At 43.6% G+C, this 22,452-nt stretch overlaps 1 protein-coding gene across 2 annotated transcripts; it reads right to left on the bottom strand.

Annotated features, from left to right (window-relative positions):
* Window positions 1-2,479: 2,479 nt before the first annotated feature.
* LOC144232235 (uncharacterized) lies at window positions 2,480-14,265 on the bottom strand. Of its 2 annotated transcripts, XM_077765015.1 has the most exons (4): window positions 14,209-14,262; window positions 9,056-9,185; window positions 6,471-6,653; window positions 2,480-3,334 (listed from the first exon to the last, which is right to left on the bottom strand). In XM_077765015.1, the coding sequence occupies exons 1-4, from the start codon at window positions 14,232-14,234 to the stop codon at window positions 3,269-3,271; spliced, it is 405 nt and encodes a 134-aa protein (XP_077621141.1). In that variant the 5' UTR covers window positions 14,235-14,262; the 3' UTR covers window positions 2,480-3,268. The 2 variants fall into 2 exon arrangements, 1 of the variants encoding a protein (XP_077621141.1); XR_013335345.1 differs by lacking the exon at window positions 6,471-6,653 and having other exon boundaries at window positions 9,056-9,187; window positions 14,209-14,265.
* Between the last annotated feature and the right edge of the window lie 8,187 nt (window positions 14,266-22,452).

Below are 22,452 nucleotides of genomic sequence, written 5' to 3'. Positions count from 1 at the left end.
TATTTTTTTCCTCACAGAAGGCGAAGGACAGTTATGGCCATGCCCCTCAGTGAATAGGCTATCTTATGCAATTACCTGCGTTATTGGGAGCAGACTGACTGGAAAACTTAACTCAGGTGATGGAATATATGTTAGGCACCCATTACCTAACAAAATCAGACCTGACTGACATCAGGGAAAGTTCAGTTCAACTATTTTTGTTTTCTTCCCTTTATCAAATTCATACCTGAGAAGTTTTCACAACAGATTTTAATTTCCAACACTTAAATCGGGTTGATGGTTAACTCAAGGAACTGAGGAGAAATTCCTGTCGCAATGTGTTACCACAAATAGAGTTGCCGAGCTCACTAAAGCAATAGACTTGCGAAAGTCACCCAGCAGCTATCGCTACACTGCTCACTGTGGTAGCCACTAGCCGCACGTGGCTCTTTACACTTAAACTACAATTAGTTTATACTAAAAATTCCCTTCCTCAGTCACACTAGTCACATTTCATGTGCTTAGTGGCGACACGTGGTTTGTAGCTACTGTGTTGGGCAGATAGGTACAGAACATTTCCATTGTTTTAGAAAGTTCTCTGGAACAGCTCTGGCCTACAAGTTCAGTTTCATCATCTGGGAGGGGGTAGCAGCACAGGTACCAGATGAGATAGTGCGCGTGGAAACACATTGTACTCTGTGAAGTGCAATTCAAACTGTGCCATTGACCTTGACTTGTAATTTGGATGGACGCAGGGTGGATTCTAGATTTCCTAAAGCAAAGTGATGTAGATAATCTGACTCCCTAGTGTATGTGTCTGATAGTTTTACAATCTGCCCTGTTTCTCCCTTTATAACCAGCAGTGTTGAGTATTCATATTGCTGAGCAGAAAGAGACATAAGCCTGTTCCACTCTAGCTCTTGGTTTCTCAGATGGTCCTCAATTAGAAGTTCCCTCCCCCTGCACTAGCTCTAGGACTTCGGTACCCCTGCCCTCAGCCTCATATTCTGAAGCAGCACGGTACTGCGGGAGGGCATAAAACTACCCTCCCCCCACTCCACGGTCATGAGAGACCCTAGAAGCCTGCTTCCAAGGGCTTATATGGTATGAATTATATGGTAGAGAAGTAGGGAGCATATACTTGAGATAGGACTGGGCTGGCTCTCACCTCTGTCACTGGTTAACTCTATGACTTTGGCAAGTAAGTTACCTACCCTGACGCAGAGTTTTATTGTTTTTTTTTTTTAAATTTGTGTAAATGGGGACAAGGCAGAACTGTGGCAATAGTGCCCGGCACATAGTCCTTGGCCCTTAAAGGATGCTATGATGTGCAGTAGATGAATTTATGTGAGATGTATCCTCAGCCTTGGGGGGGGCGGGGGGGGGAGAAGTGGTGCTTTTTCTTTCTCCTGCAAAGAAATGGAAGAATCTCAGCTATTTCATTATCCAGATCTAGATCTGTCTAAACATTTGTGGGTTGGGCCTAAACAGCTTCAAGTAAAAGTGCCCACGACAATAGGCATGTCGCTCGAAACCCTGTTAACTGTCCACCTAACAGCCCTCCCTACCCCTACTTTCCCCCTTGAGAGTAGAATCCAGATTTTGTTTCCATGTGTGGTGTCCAGGGCTCCCTCTCCAGCTCCAGAGTGTTGAAGCTTGATTGGTTCAAGCGTTCAGGTTAATACTTGTTTCGACAGTGACTGGTATAGGAAAGGTCATGTGATATAATTCTGATCAGTGGGACATAAAGGAAAGTGTGCGGGGCAGATATAAGAAAGATTTTTCTGCCCTTAAATATGAAAGAAAAACAAATGGAAACATTGGACTCTGTTCTTTCCATCTTTCTAAAGGAATATGGAAGTGAAATATAGACCTTCTACCACGAAAAATTAAAATAGAGGGTTGATGGTGAGGGGAAGCCTGGGATTATTAACATTTTGATGGGTTCTACTTTTTCCTAGTCCACATGTGGTGTATCATACTTCTAGGAACTCTGACTTAGAAATTTGATATTGTTGGAGAGCCTGGGTGGCTCAGTGGATGAAGTGTCTGACTCTTGATTTCAGCTCATGTCATGCTCTCCTGGTTTGTGAGATCGAGCCCTGCATCAGGCTCTGTGCTGACAGCAGGGGGCCTGCTTGGGGTTCTCTCTCTCTCTCTCTCTCTCTCTCTGCCCGTCCCCTGCTCATGCTTGCTCTCGTTCTTTCTCTCTCCCAAAATAAATAAACTTAAAAAAAAAAGAAAGAAATCTGATATTGTCTTTGACTCTTTCTTCATCATTTATCCCTCATATCTGGAGAGTTGCCAAACTCTGGTCGTATCTTCTTGGCTTTTCAGCTTACCCAGGGTAAACAGGTTTTAGGGAGACACTGGCGGATACTATCCAAGCAAATGAAATTGGCTTGAGACAGAAAGGCCATGTGGTTTTTTTCTTTTTTTTTTTTTTAATGTTTTATTTATTTCTAGGAGAGAGAGAGAGAGAGACAGCGTGAGCAGGGGAGGGTCAGAGAGAGAGGGAGTCACAGACTGAAGCAGGCTCCAGGCTCTGAGCTGGCAGTCAGCACAGAGCCCGACGCGGGGCTCGAACCCACGAACCGCGAGATCATGACCTAAGCGAAAGTCGGACGCTTAACCGACTAAGCCACCCAGGCGCCCCCATGTGGTTTTTTTCTAATGAGAGCCGTGTCTTTTCAGGAGAGAAGCCTACGTGGGAAGCTAAATCAAGATCAAAAGGGTTCCTGATGGATGGATGGATGGATGGATGGATGGATGGATGGGAATAGAAGACAAAGGTGCTACTACAGTGGCTGGATACCCCCCCGTGCCCCACGTGGGCCTCCTGGCATGGGCGGCCCCATGCTTTCCCCTGCTGGAGACTCACTGTCCCTCCTTTCCCTACAGCCCCCGGTAGCTGTCCACTTGGCCCTTTTCATCATGGCTATGACAATGTAAAGATGGTAAGAGTCCTCAGTAGAGTCTAGACTTTCTTCTTAATTAGTAAGCATTTCTAGTGATCTGAAAGGGTATTATCACTCTTCTGAAAATGCTCAACATCATGAAAGGCCGTGTTTCTCCTGGCCTCCACGGCAGGACCTCCTCCTGATGCATCACGTCCATCCAGCAGTCTTCCCAATGGGCTACTGGGCTATTAATGCATCTGTTAGCCGAGTTTCCTAGTAGAGTGGCCCCCGGAGGAGGCGAAGAGGAGAACTATCACAGCAGGAGATGAAAGACTTTCTGTTGGATGTGAAGCAGGGGATTTGCACACATGTAAAGGTCTGAAAAGCTGTCATTCTGCGCTGAGCTCTTGTGTCTTCCTTCCCAGCTGTGCAACTTCCTGTGTTACTGCTTTTGTCTGAAAAAGGTAAGCAGAGATTTTTCAGCATGAAATCCCACTGGCGTGCTATAAGGAATTCTATCCTTATACCAAAAGAACTTTGGCTCCTTCATTCAGATGAGAGAAGAAAGAAATGAGGAAGACAGAAAAATGTGTACTAAGGAAGCGAATAGAAAAGTCAGGAAAGAGAGCTTAGTGGTGAAAAACTGGAAAAGGAAGGCAAAGAAAATAATTGGTTAGAGGCTTAAAAAACAGGAAAGAAATAACCACAAACAACACTGTTAGCCAAAAAATTCAAATAAAGATGGTTCGTGAAATAGAAAGAAGGAAAAAAAACCAACTAGGGAGGAACCAAAGTGAAGAAAATAAAGGAATAAAAGATTGACAAATATCAACTTGACTACTTTTACTAAAATAATTTTTTCTGGCCTGAGGCCCAGTTCAGATTCTGTATCTCCCTCTCTCTCTGACTCCCCTCACACTCTGTCTCTCTCTCCTTTGAAAATAAATAAACAGGAAAAAAATTAAACTGGTATCAACAAACTACTAAGCAAGTAACATTCTAATGTGAATATCAATTAGTATTTAAAAATTGCTAAATATTCAACATAGTAATATGTCTTCATAGCTAGTATTTATAGAGCATTACTATGTGGTAAGTATTACATTCAATATTTTACATGTATGAACTCACTTAATCCTTAAATGAGTAACAATACAACATGTTAATGCTGGAGTTATTGACAACCTAGCTAACATTTATAGAGATTTTATAATGTGCCCAGTAGTGTGCTATTCTAGGTTGAATTGTGTCCCCACAAAATTTTTATCTTGAGCTGGTAACTCTCAACACCTCAGAATGTGACCTTACTTGGAAATAAGGTAATTGCTGATATGATTAGTAAAGATGAAGCCCTTAGGTTAGATCCTAATTAGGTGTCTTTACAGAGTGGAGAATTTGGACACAGAGGCAGACAGAAATCTACGGAAGGCAGTGTGGAAACACAGGGGGAAGATGGCCCTCTCTGCGACAAGGAGAGAGGAGGGGAGAAGGTCCTTCCCTCCTCAGAAGGAGCCGGCCCTGCCCACACCTTGATTATGGACTTCTGACCTCCAGAACTGGGATAGGCTATAACAAATTTCTCTTGTTTCATATACCCAGTGTGTGACACTTTGTTACAGCAGCCCTGGCAAACTAATACACGCACTGAGCGTTTTGCAAATATTAACTCACGTCATCCTTACCATCAGACTTATGAGATATGGGAACTGGAGAGAAAAGAGGTTAAATACCACCAGAAGGAAGAAGTCCACCTAATCCAGAATGTGGAACATTCCACAAGATGAATGATAGGGCCACTCCAACAAAACAATGACGTGGTTTAAAGAGAGAGAGAGAGAGAGTGAGTGAGAGAGATCGATCTGTTATAGAATACAAGTGGCTTATAATATATAGTAACCACATTCAACATTTGGGTCTTATGGGCATTCTGAGTGTATAAATCAGCTGAGCAAATAATGTTTGAGACAATTGGGGAAATTGGCAATGGATCAGCTATTAGATGACAAACAGTTCTTGTTAATTTTGCTCGGGGTGGCAATGGCCTGGTGGCGATCTTAGAAAATGCATACCCCGATGAGTGAGAGATGGGTGAAAATGGCATGAAGGCATTTGTGTAATGGAATTCAGGAACAAATGTTTAGGGCAGGTGATGTATCCACAGTGGTTCATTCTACGATTCCCTCTAACTTTAAAAAATATGTTTGAAAATGTCCATAATAAAAAAAAAAGAAAAAAATGTATTGATCTTTCTATTGTAATTTTATAAATGAAGACACCAAGGCTAGGAGAAGTTTAGTAAATGCCTCGGAAGTGCGGAGCTGTGACCAGTCAGTCTGGTTACAGAGTGTAATTCCAAACAGATATGTAATATTATTAGTGTTGAATGGAAAAGTGATGATCTCTTCCTAGTCATTCTCTTCCAATGCTCTGAGATTTGCATCCCCAGCTGGGGTGGGGGGGCATCCTCCCTGGGTACATGGGTACAGTCATCCCCATTACAGAGGGGGAAGCAAAAGTCAGAGGTGATTCATTAATGTCACCTACTCACTAGAGAATGTTCAGACCAAGAGTGACATCCAGATTTCTTGACTTCTAGTCAGATGCAGACACCAGCTGCCATGGCCCACACCCTTCACACTTAAAAGGAAAGATGCAGGGCTGGGATTTCTGGACCAGGGTTCCCCATGGACAGTCCCCTCTTGTGTGGCTCGCTTACGGCCTCAGATGTCCAAAATGTAAAATGCAGAGAATGACCATTGTCCAGCCTTAGCCCCCATTGCTAGCCTACCAGTGTAGCAAATGCTAGCCTCTTCTATTTAGGAGTATTGTTTACTAATTCGTAAGACGAGAAAAATGTGGTTAAGGGGCCCCCAGAAAAGGCAATTCTGAAGGCAAAATGGGGCATCGGGAAGCTCTCACAACGTCATCAGGCTTCCACTCATAAAATTTCAACAGCTTGAGATAAAAGTCAGGGCATAGGTGGACTGCGTTCAGGCCATTCCTGGGAGGCAGCTTTGCATTCCTGAGCTTCCTCTTGGCCGTTGGGTTGTGGATGGTACCCTTTTAGCCCGCACTTCTCAGAAGCAGCCTGCATTATCCATTAGGGCCTGTCCATCCAGTTCAAGTTCACAGTGATAAATCTCATAGCCTCCAAGGGTCCTCACAAAGGTGGGTGTGGTGTGCTGATAGCATGCATGATTAAGTGCTTTCCTGTGTCAAATATAGCTGTAATATACTACAAACAGGCAGCCGAGTTTTATACAAACTGATCTGGCTGCTATCAGCTGCTCTGACATTTTATACTAATACTTAAAATAAATCTAGAAACAGGAAAGAAAGTACAGAATTATTGTTTCAAGCAGCCTGTGTGAGCTTATCTTCAAAGTGACAGAGGTTCTATTGTATTTAGAGAAACTGCTCACTCCACTGGCATAAAGGTTAGAAGCAGAACCGCCACCTCCACCAGCCAGTTTCCCACGTGAGCGCTGGCCTCGAGGCAGAGCCCTCGCCCCTGGCCAAGGGCTCCGTCCAGTCTTCGTTTTCTTCTTGCACATTCGAGCACCATACAGTGTACCCAAAAGCACCAGATACCTTTGAGAAGTAATTTAGAATTTCTCCTTTAGACAGACCACGCCACAATGATGGCAAGGGTCGTGTGCAACGTCTGAAAGCATTTCCCCTTTTAAATGATTGGTCTTGACCTCCATGTGTGGTGTGTTTCTTTGCATGGGTGTATCTCACAGCTGACAAGAGGAAGCTTGCGCTGTTTTCTTTCTGGAATGAGAATCGGAGAGAGAAGTGCCCCCATGAAATAGAAACCCAGTTTTGAACGAAGAATGTAGAAATCAGCTGGCTTACCCAGTAATTCTCAACTCTGGCAATGCGTGAGAATCAGTTGGGCGGGGGGGTGTTAAAAATTATTGATGCCAAGGACCCATTTACCAGAGTCCAATTTCACAATTTTGGAAATTTCTAGGGGCACTGATACGTTTAAAAATCTCCATAGGTGAATCCAATAGGTAGCAGTGTAGAAAAAGCATTTATTTATTCTAATGACTCATTATATAGAAGAGGTATCTGAGAGCCACTAGGGTCTCATAGAAAGTGTGAGGACATTGCCAGGTCGAGATCAAGTGCTCCGGTCAGCAGTCTTTATTTGACATTAAAATTTATTGGTACCCTGGGGCACCTGGGTGGCTCAGTCAGTTAAGCATCCGACTTCGGCTCAGTCATGATCTCGCAGTTCCTGGGTTTGAGCCCCACAACGGGCTTTGTGCTGACAGCTCAGAGCCGGGGGCCTGCTTCAGACTCTGTGTCTCCCTCTCTCACGGCCCCTCCCCCGCTAACACTCTGTCTCTCTCTCACACTCTGTCTCTCTTTATTTAATGTTTTAAATACACATTGAAAAAAGAGAAATTTAAAATTTATTGGTACCCAGAAATAAATCTATGGATGGATTGAATGCTAAATACTTATATACAGTTGCCATTGTGGGGGTGAGTATCTTGCTCATAGCTTTATTTTATAATTCAAAAATTACCTTTATTCTATAGACATAATCAAAGGATTATTATTTTGTCTTTTCTGGAAATTCCTTTATTTTTTGGTTCCACCTTCCTCTCTCAAACTAACTTTGTACAGGTTTGAGTTACAAAAGATTTTAGAAGGCTTATGCTCCATATTCACTTTGTAAAGTTGAATCAATAATTAAAAATAACATGGCAGAGGCAGCACAGAGAAGAACTGAATTAGGCTTGGTGGTCGCATTGAGTATTACTTCTGATTTTATTTGTAAGAATAAGAAAGCTTGTTACTCTTCCTGTGCTAATATCCTCATTTTTGGTGAACATTTTCAGGATTTTCTACCAAGCATATAATATATACCTATGTATGATCATGGAAATGATACCTCCAGGATTTTGGGGGATAGTCTCTCAAGTTGTAAATTTTATTTTATTTTATTAAAAAAAATTTTTTTTAATGTTTTATTTATTTCTAGGAGAGAGAGAGAGAGAGAGACAGCGTGAGCAGGGGAGGGTCAGAGAGAGAGGGAGTCACAGACTGAAACAGCCTCCAGGCTCTCAGATGGCAGTTAGCACAGAGCCCGACGCGGGGCTCGAACCCACGAACCGTGAGATCATGACCTAAGCGAAAGTCGGACGCTTAACGGACTCAGCCACCCAGGCGCCCCGCAAGTTGTAAATTTTAAATATCCTCTCTTTACATTCATATAGAAGGTAAAAAGGGCCTAGGAATTTCAATATTTTGACATCCAAATGGTGTCTCTCAGACTATACAAAATCATGGTCAGCTCAAGTGTTCCAACTTTGGTTTGGAGAGGATGGTCACTTTACTTTTAATTTTTTTTGTCTTATTTATTTTTGAGACAGAGAGAGACAGAGTACGAGCAGGGCGGGGTCAGAGAAAGATGGAGACACAGAATCAGAAGCAGACTCCAGGCTCTGAGCTGTCAGCACAGAGCCCACAAACCATGAGATCATGACCTGAGCCAAAGCCAGACACTTAACCAACTGAGCCACCCAGGTACCCTGAAGATGGTCACTTTACAGCTTCTTCCCTGATGCTGATGGAACCTGTTCAGGGCCCTATGACGTAGGTGTGGGTCACTGCTGGCCTGAAGATTATAACCTCTGCTCTTCGGATCTGTCTCCTCACCTGTGGGGGGCAAGTGACTCCTGTGGCCAGTATGACAGCACAGTGCAGAGGCCCCATATCTGCTCTCCTGTGCATGTCCCAGTTAGCACATCATTTTTTAAAAATTTTTATTTAAATATTTTTAATCTTTATTTGTTTTTGAGAGAGAAAGAGACAGTGCAAGTGGGAGAGGAACAGAGAGAGAGGGAGACACAGAATCTGAAGCAGGCTCCAGGCTCCAAGCTGTTAGCACAGTGCCCAATGCGGTGCTCGAACCCACAGACCACAAGTTCACGACCCGAGCTGAAGTCTGACACCCAATCTGCTGAGCCACCCAGGTGTCCTAGTTAGCCAATCTTAAAAACAATAATGGGAGAAGCCCATGGGGCTGCTCTGGATCATCATGAGCCACTCTTCATTCTTCATCCCCTTTGTTTGTGTAGCTGTCTCCATCCCTGAGTCTTCCCATATCACTTCTTCTACTATCTCAACCCCACCTTCTCTGTGCTCCAGAGACTTACCGTATGTGGGATCAGGCCTGGCCGGACACTCCCATCTCCTCGGCCTATGGCAGCAGCCTCTTCACGGTCTTCCGGTCCCCATGTTGTCTTCCCATTCCTTATTCGCTGTCTGCAGCATCTGGTCATGGTCCTCTCATCATTATAAAACAGAAAATTCATGAGAGGCCTCACTCCCTCCTCTACCTACTTTTCAGTGCCAGCCCTCAGGCTCACCCCTGGCCTTTCTTTGGCGTCTCTCTCTGCACTCCAGGATACGGGTTCTTAAATGTGGATCCACGCAAGGTCATAGACGTCTGCATTTTAGCCCCAGAGGTCCTATTCATTAATCTGTGGTGCAACGTGAGCATGGGGTCCTCCCTGATCCCCCCAGCTGATCCTAAGTGACAGCCATGTTGGAGAACCTCGCTCAGTGTTTGTCAGCTACTTGCATGTCGGCCCTTCTCCTGGCCCTTGCTTCCCTGGCCTGACTGTCCTCTCCCACCCACTTCTTTTGGAAATTTATCCATAGAAGTTGTTATTCACAAGTTGAGGCTATCAGAGAGTTCAGTGTTAGCTTCAGGGCAAGGCAGCGACGGGAAATTCAAGGGAGAGTCCACACTTAGAGGGCCAGCAAGTCATCATTTTGTAAGAATATGAGAGGAAAGGCGTTAAGTGGAGAAGGGCCCTCCCTTGTGGAAAATGGCCTTTGTCTTTTAATTCTGGCTGACTGTGGTTCCAGACCATGTTCTCTAATACCAAGTAAGGTTGGAAACGAGATACTTTGGAGAGCCTGGAGGCTCCATTCCTTCAACTTCTGCGTTCTCTATGAATTCTTTGCACTGCTTGCGTGCTTACACTCAGTGGTCTCCCAGCTCCACGGAGTACAGAGAGCCAGGGAGCTCAGGCCTCCAGATCTGAGGTGCTAGTCAGGGTGGGAAGTGTGGAGACAGCCAGAGGTTGTCAACACATTTTCAGGAACTGACCGATCACGAGGATCACCCCACAAAGGCAGGAACACAGATCGGCTTTGATCTTCCCATTCTACTTGTGCAACAAATAACAGTCAGTGGATTGAAGGAGCTTGAAACTAATCATTGCCCTCAACCATCTAATTATATTTCATATTCTCCCTTCCCCCACAAGCATCTTTGACATTGTCTTCTTCTGATTTGTGCAAGAACTTACAGATCCTACTTTAGAGGACTCTAAAGGACATTTAAACAAAAACCTGAGTGCATGTCAATAAAGGAAACTTGTAGGTCAGTCCTAGCCCCAATCCCTATAACAAACTGATTGCTATATGCAGTCCTTGGTGTTCATAAAGGATACACACCATTCAAGTTGCTGTGAATGTTTTTGGAAATTGTTAAAGTTTATTTATTTTGAGGTGGGGGGAGAGGGAGTGCGCACGTGCACACACACACACACACACACACACACACACACACAACTGGGGGAGAGGCAGAGAGAAGGAGAGACAGAATCCAAAGCAGGCTCCACATCACCAACACAGAGCCTGATATGGGGCTCGAACTCACCAGCTGTGAGATCATGACCCGAGTGAAAATCAACAGTGCAAAGCTTACCCAATTGTACCACCAGGCACCCCCAAATTGCTGTGAATTTTACATACCATGAATACTAACAAAGAAAATGAAGCCTGGATTCATTCCAATCCCAGCTCCACTCTTCATGAGTGTGTAACCCCGACCACATTCCCAACCTCTCTTTACTCCCAATTTCCTCATCGCAAATGTGGATGTGAAAATATCCAGAGGTCGGTGTGAGGTTTAACACAGTGGTGCTTTGTGAAGAGCTTACCCGGTACGTGGTAATAAAGGTTAGTTTAATAAATGTAACTTTAAAAGAGTGGTTAGGATTTAACTTTTTTCCAATTGTTTTCCTCTTGGCATTAATGGTACCACTCTCTTTAAATAGGTTAAACTAGGGGTGCCTGGGTGGCTCAGTCGGTTGAGTGTCTAACGTTGGCTGGGGTCAGGATCTTGGGACTTGTGGGTTCAAGCCCCATGATGGGCTCTCTGCTGTTAGTGCAGAGCCTGCTTCAGATCCTCTGTCCCCCTTTCTCTGTCCCTCCCCTGCTCTCTCTCCCTCTCTCTCTGTCCCTGGCTACCTCCACCCCATCAAAAATAAATATTTAAATAAATAAGTAAGTAAGTAAGTTAGTTAGTTAGTTAGTTAGTTAGACTAAACAGTTCCTGTAATCAAAGACGGCATCCCAATGTCACTACAGACTATCTGTGTTTGACCGATACAACCTTCAGAACATTCATTTTTGACCTAGAAGTGACATCACAAGTCCCATTCCTCATTAAAAGTTAATTTCAGGTTACAGAGCTTCCAGGGACTCTGGCGCAGAGGTGGCTTAGCGGCAGAGCTGTGATGAGCTTTTCAGGTTTTCACGGGACACCAGGCTTCCAGACTGCATTGGGCATGACCTTCCTGATTACATGAGAGCAGTGGTAATTTATTCTATCTCATCATTTCTGTCTCACAGTACTTATATTAACTGGATGTCAGAAGCACGGATCACCTCTGAAAGGACAAATCTGTGCCAAAATTATAGGAGAACTTTTTCATCAGGACACTTTCTCTGTTCTGNGCACCCAGGCGCCCCTTAAAAAATAATTTTTTAATGTTTATTTATTTTTGAGGAAGAGAGGGACAGAGTGTGAGTGCGGGAGGGGGAGAGAGAACTAGACACAGAAACTGAGCTGTCAGCACAGAGCCTGACACAGGGGTTGAACCCACAAACTGTGAGATCATGACCTGAGCTGAGGTTGCATGCAAGCCACCCAGGCTCCCCTGCTATTCTGCATCTTAATAGCTGCCTCTGAACTTGGATGTCACTTGCAAAGGTAAAGCATGAGGTCTGAGAATCTCAGGAGAGGAATCAATGTGTTAGGGATGAAGGTAGTGCACAGTTATTTCCAAAGTCTGGACCTGTAAGTTTGTAGGACTTAACCAAACAGATACCCCAGATTCTCACCTAAAAAGAGAAAAGAGTGAGCTTGTAGGTATAGGTGTGGTGGATATGGTATGCCTCTCTTTATTGTTGACAGAGAGGATCAAGGGGCTTGTAACGAAATCAGCCCTAAGCAAGCAGTACAGGGAGAGCTGGATAACATCTAAAACTGTCAGGAAAGCATTTCCACCAAAGGAAAAGAATTCACCAAGATAAAGAATTGGGTAACGTTAAGATGTTTAAAGTTATTTCCACCTCTGTCTCCCACTCCCAGCTCTTCTTCTCTTTAATTAACTCACAACTAGGAAGTGCTGGATGTTGACCAAGCATATAACCAAATAGGGCCACTCATCTACGTGTGTGTGTGTGTGTGTGTGATTTAACACAATTTCACACCAGGGCAGGTCTTAATGCGACTTGTCTGTAATCACATCATCATAATGGCAGCTTCCTTGAATGTGAAATCTCTGGGTCTAGCAACCATGAGCCTCCTGTGTAATCCAGACCTCACCTGTGAGGCGAAAATAGCTTAGGTGATCACACTGAAAAACCAGGGACCTCAGTCTGAATTTTACTAAATGCCTTTGAGGTGAATTAGTCACAGTCTCCCACAAGCACAAGGGAGGGGCATGGGTGGTGCCTAGATGACATTGTTCAAGAGATAGACCTTGATTAGATGCCCCCCAGTGCTGGCCGGGTTTACAGGATGGCCCTGCTGGGACACCACCTGTAGAGCCAGGACAATGCTTCATCCAGCTTAAGACCCGCAGCCCGAAACTGGACAGAACCTAAACAGATAACCTTTGGGAAGATCCTTAACCTGAGTCCCTCAGTACCTGCAAGGAAGTCACTGTAAGATTAGAAAATGTAATTACATCTGATAAAGTGATTGCCAAGACATTGTTTGAAGAGGGGGCTTTATCAGCCCTATTGTGCGAAGGTTAATGGAGACCTAGTGGTCTCTCACCTCCAACAGAAAAGAATCTGATTATATTAGAAGGTTGAGAAAGTAGCTCAGCAGTCGTGAGGGTTCCGACACTTTACAGGTCACTCCATGTAGTACAGCTAGCCATGGAATCGCACAAATCTGAACCCACATTGCTGCGAGGTCTGTCTGAGGACATCAGATCCAGGAGACTGGCTCTAGTTTTGCGGGTGCCCCTCTGTGCCCCTCCCTACCTGAGCACATGCTTGCAGAGCCCTGACTTCATTATGTTCCAGTGCTGTGAGATAGAAAGACCCTTAAAAGACACACGCCGCCTTATTTTGGATTCCCAGAGCCCAGCACAGATTTTGTGTAATGAGTCAACCCCCACATGATCGTAGGCCTGAATCAGACGTGCTTGGAGAAATCTTGGGTTTTCCCGTTGGTGAATATTTGAGAGGTGGGTGAGGGTTGGGCGGACCAGAGGAATCCATGAGGACTTCTCCCTCCCCCCACCCACTGCCCCTATGGATGGGCTGACTATTTCCTAAGCTCTGGGGGGAGGAAGAGGAAAGGGTGGGTGGGGGCAGAAGCAGAAGAGCAAATCCTTACAATGAAAGGATATTGTTTACTCCATTTTTTAATGGGATGGGATATTCGAATCCAAACTCCTCATTTCACAGATGGGGAAACAGCTCCACTGAGTCATATAGAAGGATTATAGCTTAACTTACTATTTTTCTACTATATCGTGACGAATGTTCCATGTGACATTCAGTCACCCATGCCACCTAAGTAGTCCCTGGGGCTGTGAAGGGAATGCAGTGCTTACCTAGAGAGCACACTTATTTCTATTTGCTTATAGCCATAAAGGAAAAAGGATAGCGTCTTAATGAATCAGGGGATTTGGGCTAGATCTAAAGAACTGGACCTTAAAAATACATAATATGCTAGACACAAAAAAGAGGCATTTTAAGTTAAGAGGATCATAATACAATTTAGAAAATGTCACTCAAGTCTTGTTCATCCAAATTGAGTTTGATCAGAAATCCTTTTCTGATGGGGGCACCCATCAGAAATCATGCTCTCTCTAAAATAAAAACAAAAATAATTTAAGAGAAACCTTTTTCACAAATTTGGTGCCAAAGGTGAACAAGGAAACCCCTGCCCTTCCCAAAGCTGAAAATAAAACAAAGGCTTTGAAGGCCGAGAAAGTGTTGCTGAAAGGCATCCACAATCACAAAAAAAGATCTGCTCATCACCTACCTTCCAAAAGACCCAAGACACCGCATCTCCTCTCCAAAGGCAGCCCGAATATCCCTGAAAGGGCGCCCCCAGGAGAAACTAGCTTGACCACTATGACATCATCAGGTTCCCCCTCAGTCATGAATAAAACAGGTTCCGAGTCTGCCATGAATAAAACAGAAGACAATAACATGTTGTGTTCATTGTGGATATCAAGGCCAACAGGCACCAAATCAAACAGGCTGTGAAGAAGCTCTATGACATTGATGTGGCCAAGATCAACACCCTGATCAGGCCCAATAGAGAGAAGGAGGCATGTATTCGACTGACCTCTGACTATGATACTTTGGATATTGCCAAAATATTTGGATCACCTAAACTGAGTCCAGCCAGCTAAATTTAAATCTAAATTTTTCACACACACACACACACACACACACATTAAATTTGATCAGATGGTCCTAACAGGAGAGATATATATTTGGGCTTGTACTCCTCTCCCTTTGTCTATTTCCACCTTTTCCACAGAGCTGAGTCCTAATAGGGCCCCACAAGATCTGAGTAGGTATCGGTTGGCCTCCCATCACCCCAACCCCCCCTGGGGGAAAGGAAGAAATACAACTTCAGCAAACGGGGAAAATGGTTCTCGACTCTCAACCAGTCAGTGTATACAAGGAGGGGTTGCTAAGAAGAGGTACACCTGTTACTAGCGGATCCTGAAAGAAGCATGCCAAGTACCGTCCTTCCCCAAATGTTTGTTATCAACACAAAATACAAAGGACTCACTTTTATATAGCACTTGCACCTGTCTCTTTGCTGCTCAACAATCCCCTAATGAAAAGACAGCATAGCTATATCCTCATTTTATAAATGGAGGAAGGGGGTACAACAGAGAGGTTGAGCAGTCAGCCCATGGTCACCCAAGAAAGGGAAGCGTTAGGGCCGGGTTGCCTTTCTTCCAATTATACTCCACCGGCTCCCTGACCAGGTCTAGAAATACATTTCTGCAACTCATCCCTTTTCCAAGGAATCAGCCCCGGAGACCCAGCCTCTTCTTTCTGGGAAGGTCAAAGTCCAGCAGGCATTCTTCTCTCGGGTCTTGTATCAAGGTCAGTCTGTACCAAGATCCTCTGATTCAGATAGAGAGGAAAGAGCAAAAAGGCACCACCAGAGAGCACATTGGCCGTGACAACGTTTCCCTTCTCTGAAATATTTGGGTTTTCATTTCTTTGCTTCTCGTGAAAACCGTCAACAAGCGATGTAAAACCTCCCATAAGAAGTCAGCGTCCGTCTAGGTGGTGAGATATGACGTAGACGATTTCCAGGCAACTTGCTGTGACCCCAGCGTCTGATAAACTATTTCCAGGTGGCTGGCTCTCCAGTCCTTGCGCGGTCGGTGGCACTACAAAGATGTCACGTGACCCGGAAATGTGTGCGCAGCTAGAACCTTTGGTAGCTGCTCAGCTGTAGTTTTAGTCCCCGGATTTTAGAATCCACCCACTGTTCCTGCCATTCCAGGCTCATTTAAAGCAAAAACCGCTTCTTGCAATTGAAGTTGGTCTTTAAATTCCTTTTAAAATGAAAAATACCAAATCATCCACAGACCTGCATAAAACCCTTAAGAACGTCTCCCACCTGTATTGAGAACATTCTCAATAATTCCAAAGGCGACTTTGCAGATAAGCAGCGGGCCCCAGGTTGGCAATGCCAGACATAGTTTTCCCCATGTCATTTCTCTGGAAATAGGTGCTACAGTCTTTACACTTAATAACAAGCAGAGCCAGGTCGAAAGATTTTTCTCGTCCTCAAACCAGATCAAGGAGGCTGTAAGCCACCCTTACTTACGCGGCCAGTGGGGTGACAGGCTAGGCAGAGAGCAGACCCATCCTCAGGAGGACAGTCCCGGAGACAGAAAATGAAGGGAAAACTGGGATTTAAGCAGCTTGTCTTTGCATTTGCCACAATGGGACATTGTTAGGTCTGGGCTCCGTGGAACAATAGACTTCGATAGGACATAATACCTATTTAGGACAGGTTTACATCCTACCTCCTCAGGCACGCAGAGCTCCCTTTCAATTTGCTTTGCTGCACACAATGTATGTGTAACAGATTATTTGTCCTAACTCTCCTCCTGTTCTCCCTCCCCCATATCTTTCCTTCTCTACTGGACTTCCAGTCAGTCCGTGGTGGTTTTCATCTCTTGAAGCATTGGGTGATTTTTCACAAGACTCCAGTGCTGAAACACACAGCTTTCCCTGGCCATTTAAATGAGATGGGGGCCNACAAATATATGTTTGCACGTATAGGAGGATTAGGAGGAACTTAACGGAGGACAATGGGGGAGAACAAGGGGGGAAATAGTGGGGGAAAAGGGGAGAGGCAAACTATGAGAGACTCTTGAATGCTGACAAAGACTGAGGACTGATGGATGTGGGGNGGGCCTTGCATGAATGGATTCTAAGGGCTGGTCTGTCTGAATGTGTTTATACCCCAATTTCTTCAAGTATGAATTCAGCCCCCAGATTCGTGGCTGCATTAGATGAAGATCTACCATTTGTTAACACAGGGTTATTCTCACTTTTAAAAAAAATGTTTTTTAATATTTTTATTTATTTCTAAGAGAGAGAGAGACAGCATGAGCAGGAGAGGGTCAGAGAGAGAGGGAGACACAGAATCTGAAACAGGCTTCAAGCTCTGAGCTAGCTGTCAGCACAGAGCCAGACACAGGGCTCGAACCCATGAACCGTGAGATCATAACCTGAGCTGAAGTTGGAGGCTTAACTGACTGAGCCACCCAGGCGCCCTGGGTTATTCTCACTTTTGTGTGGGAATGCGTTACAAATATTAAACGCCAGAGTCGTCATAAATTTTCCAAAGAATATAATCTACTAAAGAGAAAAACGAAAAGGAATAAAACTGTGCTCATAAAGAGGCTTATTGTAGCATAAACCTGAATATAATATTATAAAACTTTCCTAAGGTGGTCATTTCTCTATGGGGGGATTGTGAGAACTGTGCTGGTAAATGAAATCGCCACGGGCAAAAGTACAGTACAAATAGTTTATTCCAAGATGGAAACTATGAGAAACTATATCTAACTGTATGTGGGCAAAGACTGCAAGGTAATCGCCAAAACCAAAAAATAGTTGTAGTAAGAAGAATTATGACCCTTTTTAAAATTAAGTTTAAAAATTTGTAATATTTATTTTTGAGAGAGCAAGCAAGCGAGAGAGTGAGAGAGAGTGGGGTTGGGAGAGAGAGAAAGGGAGACATAGAATCTGAAGCAGGCTCCAGGTTCTGAGCTGTCAGTTCAGAGATCAACGCGGGGCTCAAACTCACAAACTGAGAGATCATGACCTGAGCTGAAGTCGGATGCTTAACCCACTGAGCCATCATGACGCCGCTTAAGTTTTTATTTAAATTCCCGCTAGTTAAAATACAGCGCAATAATAGTTTCAGGTGTGATATAGTGTTTCGGCAATTCCATACATCACCCAGTGCTCACCATGACAAGTGCCCTACTTAATCCCCATCACATGTTTCACCCATTCCCCTGCCCCCCCCTTCCCTTCTGGTAACCATCAGTTTGCTGTCTATAGTTTTAAGTGTCTGTTTCTTTTCCCCAACTTTGCTTTTAAAATTATTATTATTATTATTATTTGTAATCTTTATTTTGAGAGAGAGAGAGACAGAGTGCCCGTGGGGGAGGAACACAGAGAGAGGGAGACAGATTCCGAAGCAGGTTCTAGGCTCTGAGCTGTCAGCACAGAGCCGGATGCACGGCTCGATCGTGAGATCATGACCTGAACTGAAGCTGGATGCTCAACTGACTGAGTCACCCCGCTGCCCCTGTTTTGTTTCTTAAAGAAAATTATGATTCTTTAAAATCTTTGTTTTTAGCTTTGTAAATAGTTTTATTAACTATTATTTCATTAATTATTTTAAATCATTCCGTGAGAATAGACGATTCCGGTGGGAATGACAATTTGTTCTATGGATCTGGAATATAGTCATCGGACAGGCATCCTTTGCCTTGCTATTGCAAGTTAACACTTGCCTATGGCATATTCTTAGCGAGGACCAGAACTATGGGTCACACCCTGACTTCAAAGTCATCGCCAAGGACTTCTGGAAAGCACAGTGAAGGGCCCCGGAACTAGGATTGCTTTTCTTCTTCCTGTGAAGTTGTTATAAAGGGGAAAGGAGAAAATTAACAAGAGCCGGTCCATTCCAGATAATGCCTTACAAGCATTATCTCCCACCTGGTGAGTATTCAATATTCATTTAAGAGAGAGTTTCAGATGTTAATTGAATTCCTCAAGGTCGCTTGGTGAGGAAATAAGTAGGCTAAGAATTGGAGCTCAAGACTAGGCTCCAGAGGCCGTATTCTTCTTATATGATCGTGCTGCCCAGATTATGTTTGCTGAATGCACACCTTCCTCTTACCCAATTGGAACACAACTCCGTTAGACCAGAGAGGAATATTTTGCCAGCATGTTCCGTGGCCAGTAGGGTAGTGCCAGAATGGGTAATAATCAAAAGTGCTTCTCATCTATGCTTTTTTCATATACTTAAATATATTTCATATATTCTTATTTGATCTGCATAACATAGGTATCTTCATTTACAGTGGAAACTGAGGCAGAGAGAAGTTAGCAGCTTGTGCCGGGTGACATACCTTGTAAGTGGTAAAGCCAAGATTTGAATGTCTGGCTCTAGACTAGCATAAGCACTAAGACAAATACCTGCAAAATACATTTTCTGCTATTTGTGGATCTAAGGCAAATCAGAAGAGAAAGATATAATCAAGAAACATAAAGAAAAAAAGTCTTCCTTGTCTTCTGGCTCTGGGTCACCAAAGAAGGTGTTAAAGGGCGGATTCTCTGAGGGAAGCGCCTGGCTTATCAGGGAGATAAGCTAATTGTGGCTTTCCCGGTGATTGAAGTTTACCTACCCCCAGCTCTCCTAGTAACTACTACTAGAAATGCAAGGTTAACCCTCCCCCACCTCTTAACCAATTCCTTTATTTCTATCCTTATGAGGATCTTATGCCTTTTAATTCTTTGTTTTACTTTTAAACAAAGTGTTTAAAGAGTATGTTAACAAAGATGTGTGTGGTGGAGATGGTACGTGTTTGGCCTGGAACCTACATTTGGAATACATTTGATTTGTGAGCCAGTATGTAAAACACACACACACACACACACACACACACACACCCCTGAAGCAGTTTCATGAAACATAATTTATTCCTACCCACTCCGATATGTGTTTGATTGAAGGAATTTCAATTACAACTCTATAAATTGACTGCAGGACCGTAGGTTGGAAAACTCTGGGCAGGAGCTCTCAGGCTCTCCCAGAGAATCTTGAAACTGTGCCGTCGAGCATGAGCTCCAGAATGTCCTCCACACTTTCCGGTCTCCTGGCTATTAATCCAGTTGGCCAAGGTGGACCCAACTCGGCCATGTTTCACATAACTTACATGTTTGCAATCAGGTTTGAAAACTGTGGCTGGCTTAGAAGCTTCTACCATGGCCGAGGTTTCCTTTTTTCCTTTCTGTTTTCTCTCCAGCAAATGCATGATGAAAAACAGCTGGTCTTTGAGGATGCTAACTACAGGGTGTCAGGATCCCCGTGAATCTTTCTGCTGTTGGAAGATGCAAACGCTATGGTCAGGGACATGGGGAGTCAGGAGAGCATGTGAAAACATGAGCCCACACGTGATACGAGCTGCACACTCACTCCTCTGAGGCCTTTCTATTTCCTGGGATGGAAATGGGAAGCATTTATTATATCCACTAGTGCTTCTCCATCCCACAAGGGTACAGGTTGTCCCTCATTTGCCTTGTCAGTAGAGAGCAGATTGATTTGTTGACCGTGCACATAAGAATGCAAATAGTACCAAATGAGCAACACTGGGTAGCAAACTGTAAGACTTTTCTGCCTAAGCCATAGGCATATGGAGAATTTCAGAGCTGGAAGGTCCTTAAGATCACCTGGTCCCAAAGCTGTGGTAGATATGAAGAAGCCCAAGTTCAGGGAGTAAGCTCTCCAAGGTCCCATAGTGGGAAAATGGGGGACTCTTTCCCTTAACCAGTGTTGTGTATTCTTTCTGGATTTTCTACCTCTCCTGATTCTGCACTTTATCCTTTGAAGAGCACAACATTGTCAAATGATAATTCCCAACTTCTGTTTAGAAGATATGGTTACATTGTTCTAGTTAGTTTTGAGAAAGGAAGAAAAGGAGATGTGTGGAATTTGAGTAAGAGGCACATACTTATAACAGTGTTAAGTCAACTTAACAATATACCTTCCAGGCAGAGTCAGCCATCTTTACTTTTGTGCTATTCCTGGGCAGAACATCAAGGTCTGTGGTCCACTGGTTGATTTTAAAATGAAACACATAGACTGCATGCCTATAGGGCAAGAAACAGAGTATTCAGAATAAACAGAATGTTTGGAGTATTTATTTGGAATAAGTAATTCCAGAAAACTCTCTCTCTCGCTTTCTCTATATATATTCATTCATTCATTCATTTATTCATCTATTCATCACACAAATCTGCTTTGTGGAAACATTAAATGAAAAAATGACACATTTTCTTATTGAGAGCACAGTAGGTAAACAGGTGATTATAATATAGATAATAATCACAATGATAGAGGTATGGCACCACCATGGTGCTGTGGGATTTCATGCGGGAGGTAGCAAATTCTGTCTGGGAGAGTCATAGGAAGGCTTTTAAAAAAGTGACATTAAAACTTTGACATGATTGTGCAGAAAATTCAAAAGACTACAAAATACCTGTTAGAACCAAGAAGTCAATTTAAAGTTGTAGGATGCAGGTCAATATAAAAATGCATTTCTATATACTAACAACAACAAAAGTAAAACAATACAATTAAATTATACTCTAGACTGCATACTTTGAACTAAAACAGCATTGGGGGTGCCTGGGGGGCTCACCCGGTTAAGCGTCTGACTTCAACTCAGGTCATGATCTCACGGTGTGTGAGTTTGAGCCTTGTATCAGGCTCTGTGCTGACAGCTTGGAAGCCTGGGGCCTGCTTCAGATTCGATGTCTCCCTCTCTCTCTACCACTCCCCAACTTGTGCTCTGTCTATGTCTCTCTAAAAAAATAAATAAACATAAAAAAAAGACAGATACAAAAATAGTACATATTGTCTGATTTCATTTATATAAAGTTCAAGAAGAGATAAAAGACTAATCAAAAGAGATTGAAATCAGAATAGTGGCTGCAGAGGGAACTTTCTGCATTGAGGGAAAAATGATCCTTATCCTGATTTGGGTGTGGGTTACACAGTGTGTATATTGGCAAAACTCATCAAACTGTATGGTTAAAATCTGTTCATATTATTGCATGTAAAATAAAAGTAAATTGGGTTTTTGAGCATGAGTAGAGATTTTCATATTCAGAAGAGGGGAAGAGAATTCCAGGTGGAAGGAACTATTGAACGAAGACTGATAAATGTGATGGACGCTTTTTTCTAGTCATGATGAGAACTTTTGTGTTGTCATATCACATGACTTAGAGAATTGAAAAGAAGGGGAAAAAAGAGGGCAAATTAGTAGCATGAGATCAGCAGGCTAAGAAGTGGATTCTTATTCACTAGTAAGCAGAAGAGTAATATGATCTTAAAGTCTGGAAAGTTCGTGGGGTAGGATGAATGGCCTGAGGCAGAGGTTCACAGGGGTCTTCCGTGAAGGACCAGACAGTGAATATTGTAGGCTCTGGGGTCAAGTAGTCTGTCTTGTGTCTACTCCATTCTGCATGGGAGTGTGAAAGCAGCCATGGGCAATGCGTAGGGGGGGTGAGTGGCTGTTTGATACAACTTTGTTTACAGACACCGAAATTTTGATTTCATATAATTTTCATGTATCACAAAATATGACTCTTTATCGTTTTCGACCATTAGAAAATGTATGGGTCTTTCTTTTTTTTTTTTTTTTTTACAAATAGTGTATTGTCAAATTAATTTCCACATAACACTCAGTGCTCATCCCCATAAGTGTCCTCCTCTATGCCCATTGTATGGGTCTTTCTTAGCTTGTGGTTCATCACTGTCATTGTCATCATATTAGAAAGTGTTTCTTTGAGAACCGACCAGGAAACTGGAACCTGGCTGCCAGATCATCCCAGGTGGTGATAATGCCCACAATGTCCATTTCTTAAAGGAGATGCCGATGCCCAGAGAGGTGAAGGAACTGACCCCAGCACAGCGTTGGTGACAGAGCTGAAC

The sequence above is a fragment of the Crocuta crocuta genome, unplaced genomic scaffold, assembly GCF_008692635.1.
Source record: "Crocuta crocuta isolate KB4526 unplaced genomic scaffold, BGI_CrCroc_1.0 scaffold94, whole genome shotgun sequence".
Lineage (NCBI taxonomy): Eukaryota > Metazoa > Chordata > Mammalia > Carnivora > Hyaenidae > Crocuta > Crocuta crocuta.
Note: the sequence above shows the minus strand (reverse complement) of the source record. Positions and strands in the feature narration are given on the sequence as shown.

What these genes read in the sequence shown, in the direction of transcription:
- LOC144232235 (XM_077765015.1), bottom strand. Translation starts at nt 14,234, where the DNA reads ATGCGGTGTCTTGGGTCTTTTGGAAG. An exon ending in TGTCTTGGGTCTTTTGGAAG is followed by an intron (nt 9,186 to 14,208) that starts GTAGGTGATGAG and finishes TAATGATGAGAG; the next exon opens with GACCATGACCAGATGCTGCA. An exon ending in CAGGCCTGATCCCACATACG is followed by an intron (nt 6,654 to 9,055) that starts GTAAGTCTCTGG and finishes TTCTCATTCCAG; the next exon opens with AAAGAAAACAGCGCAAGCTT.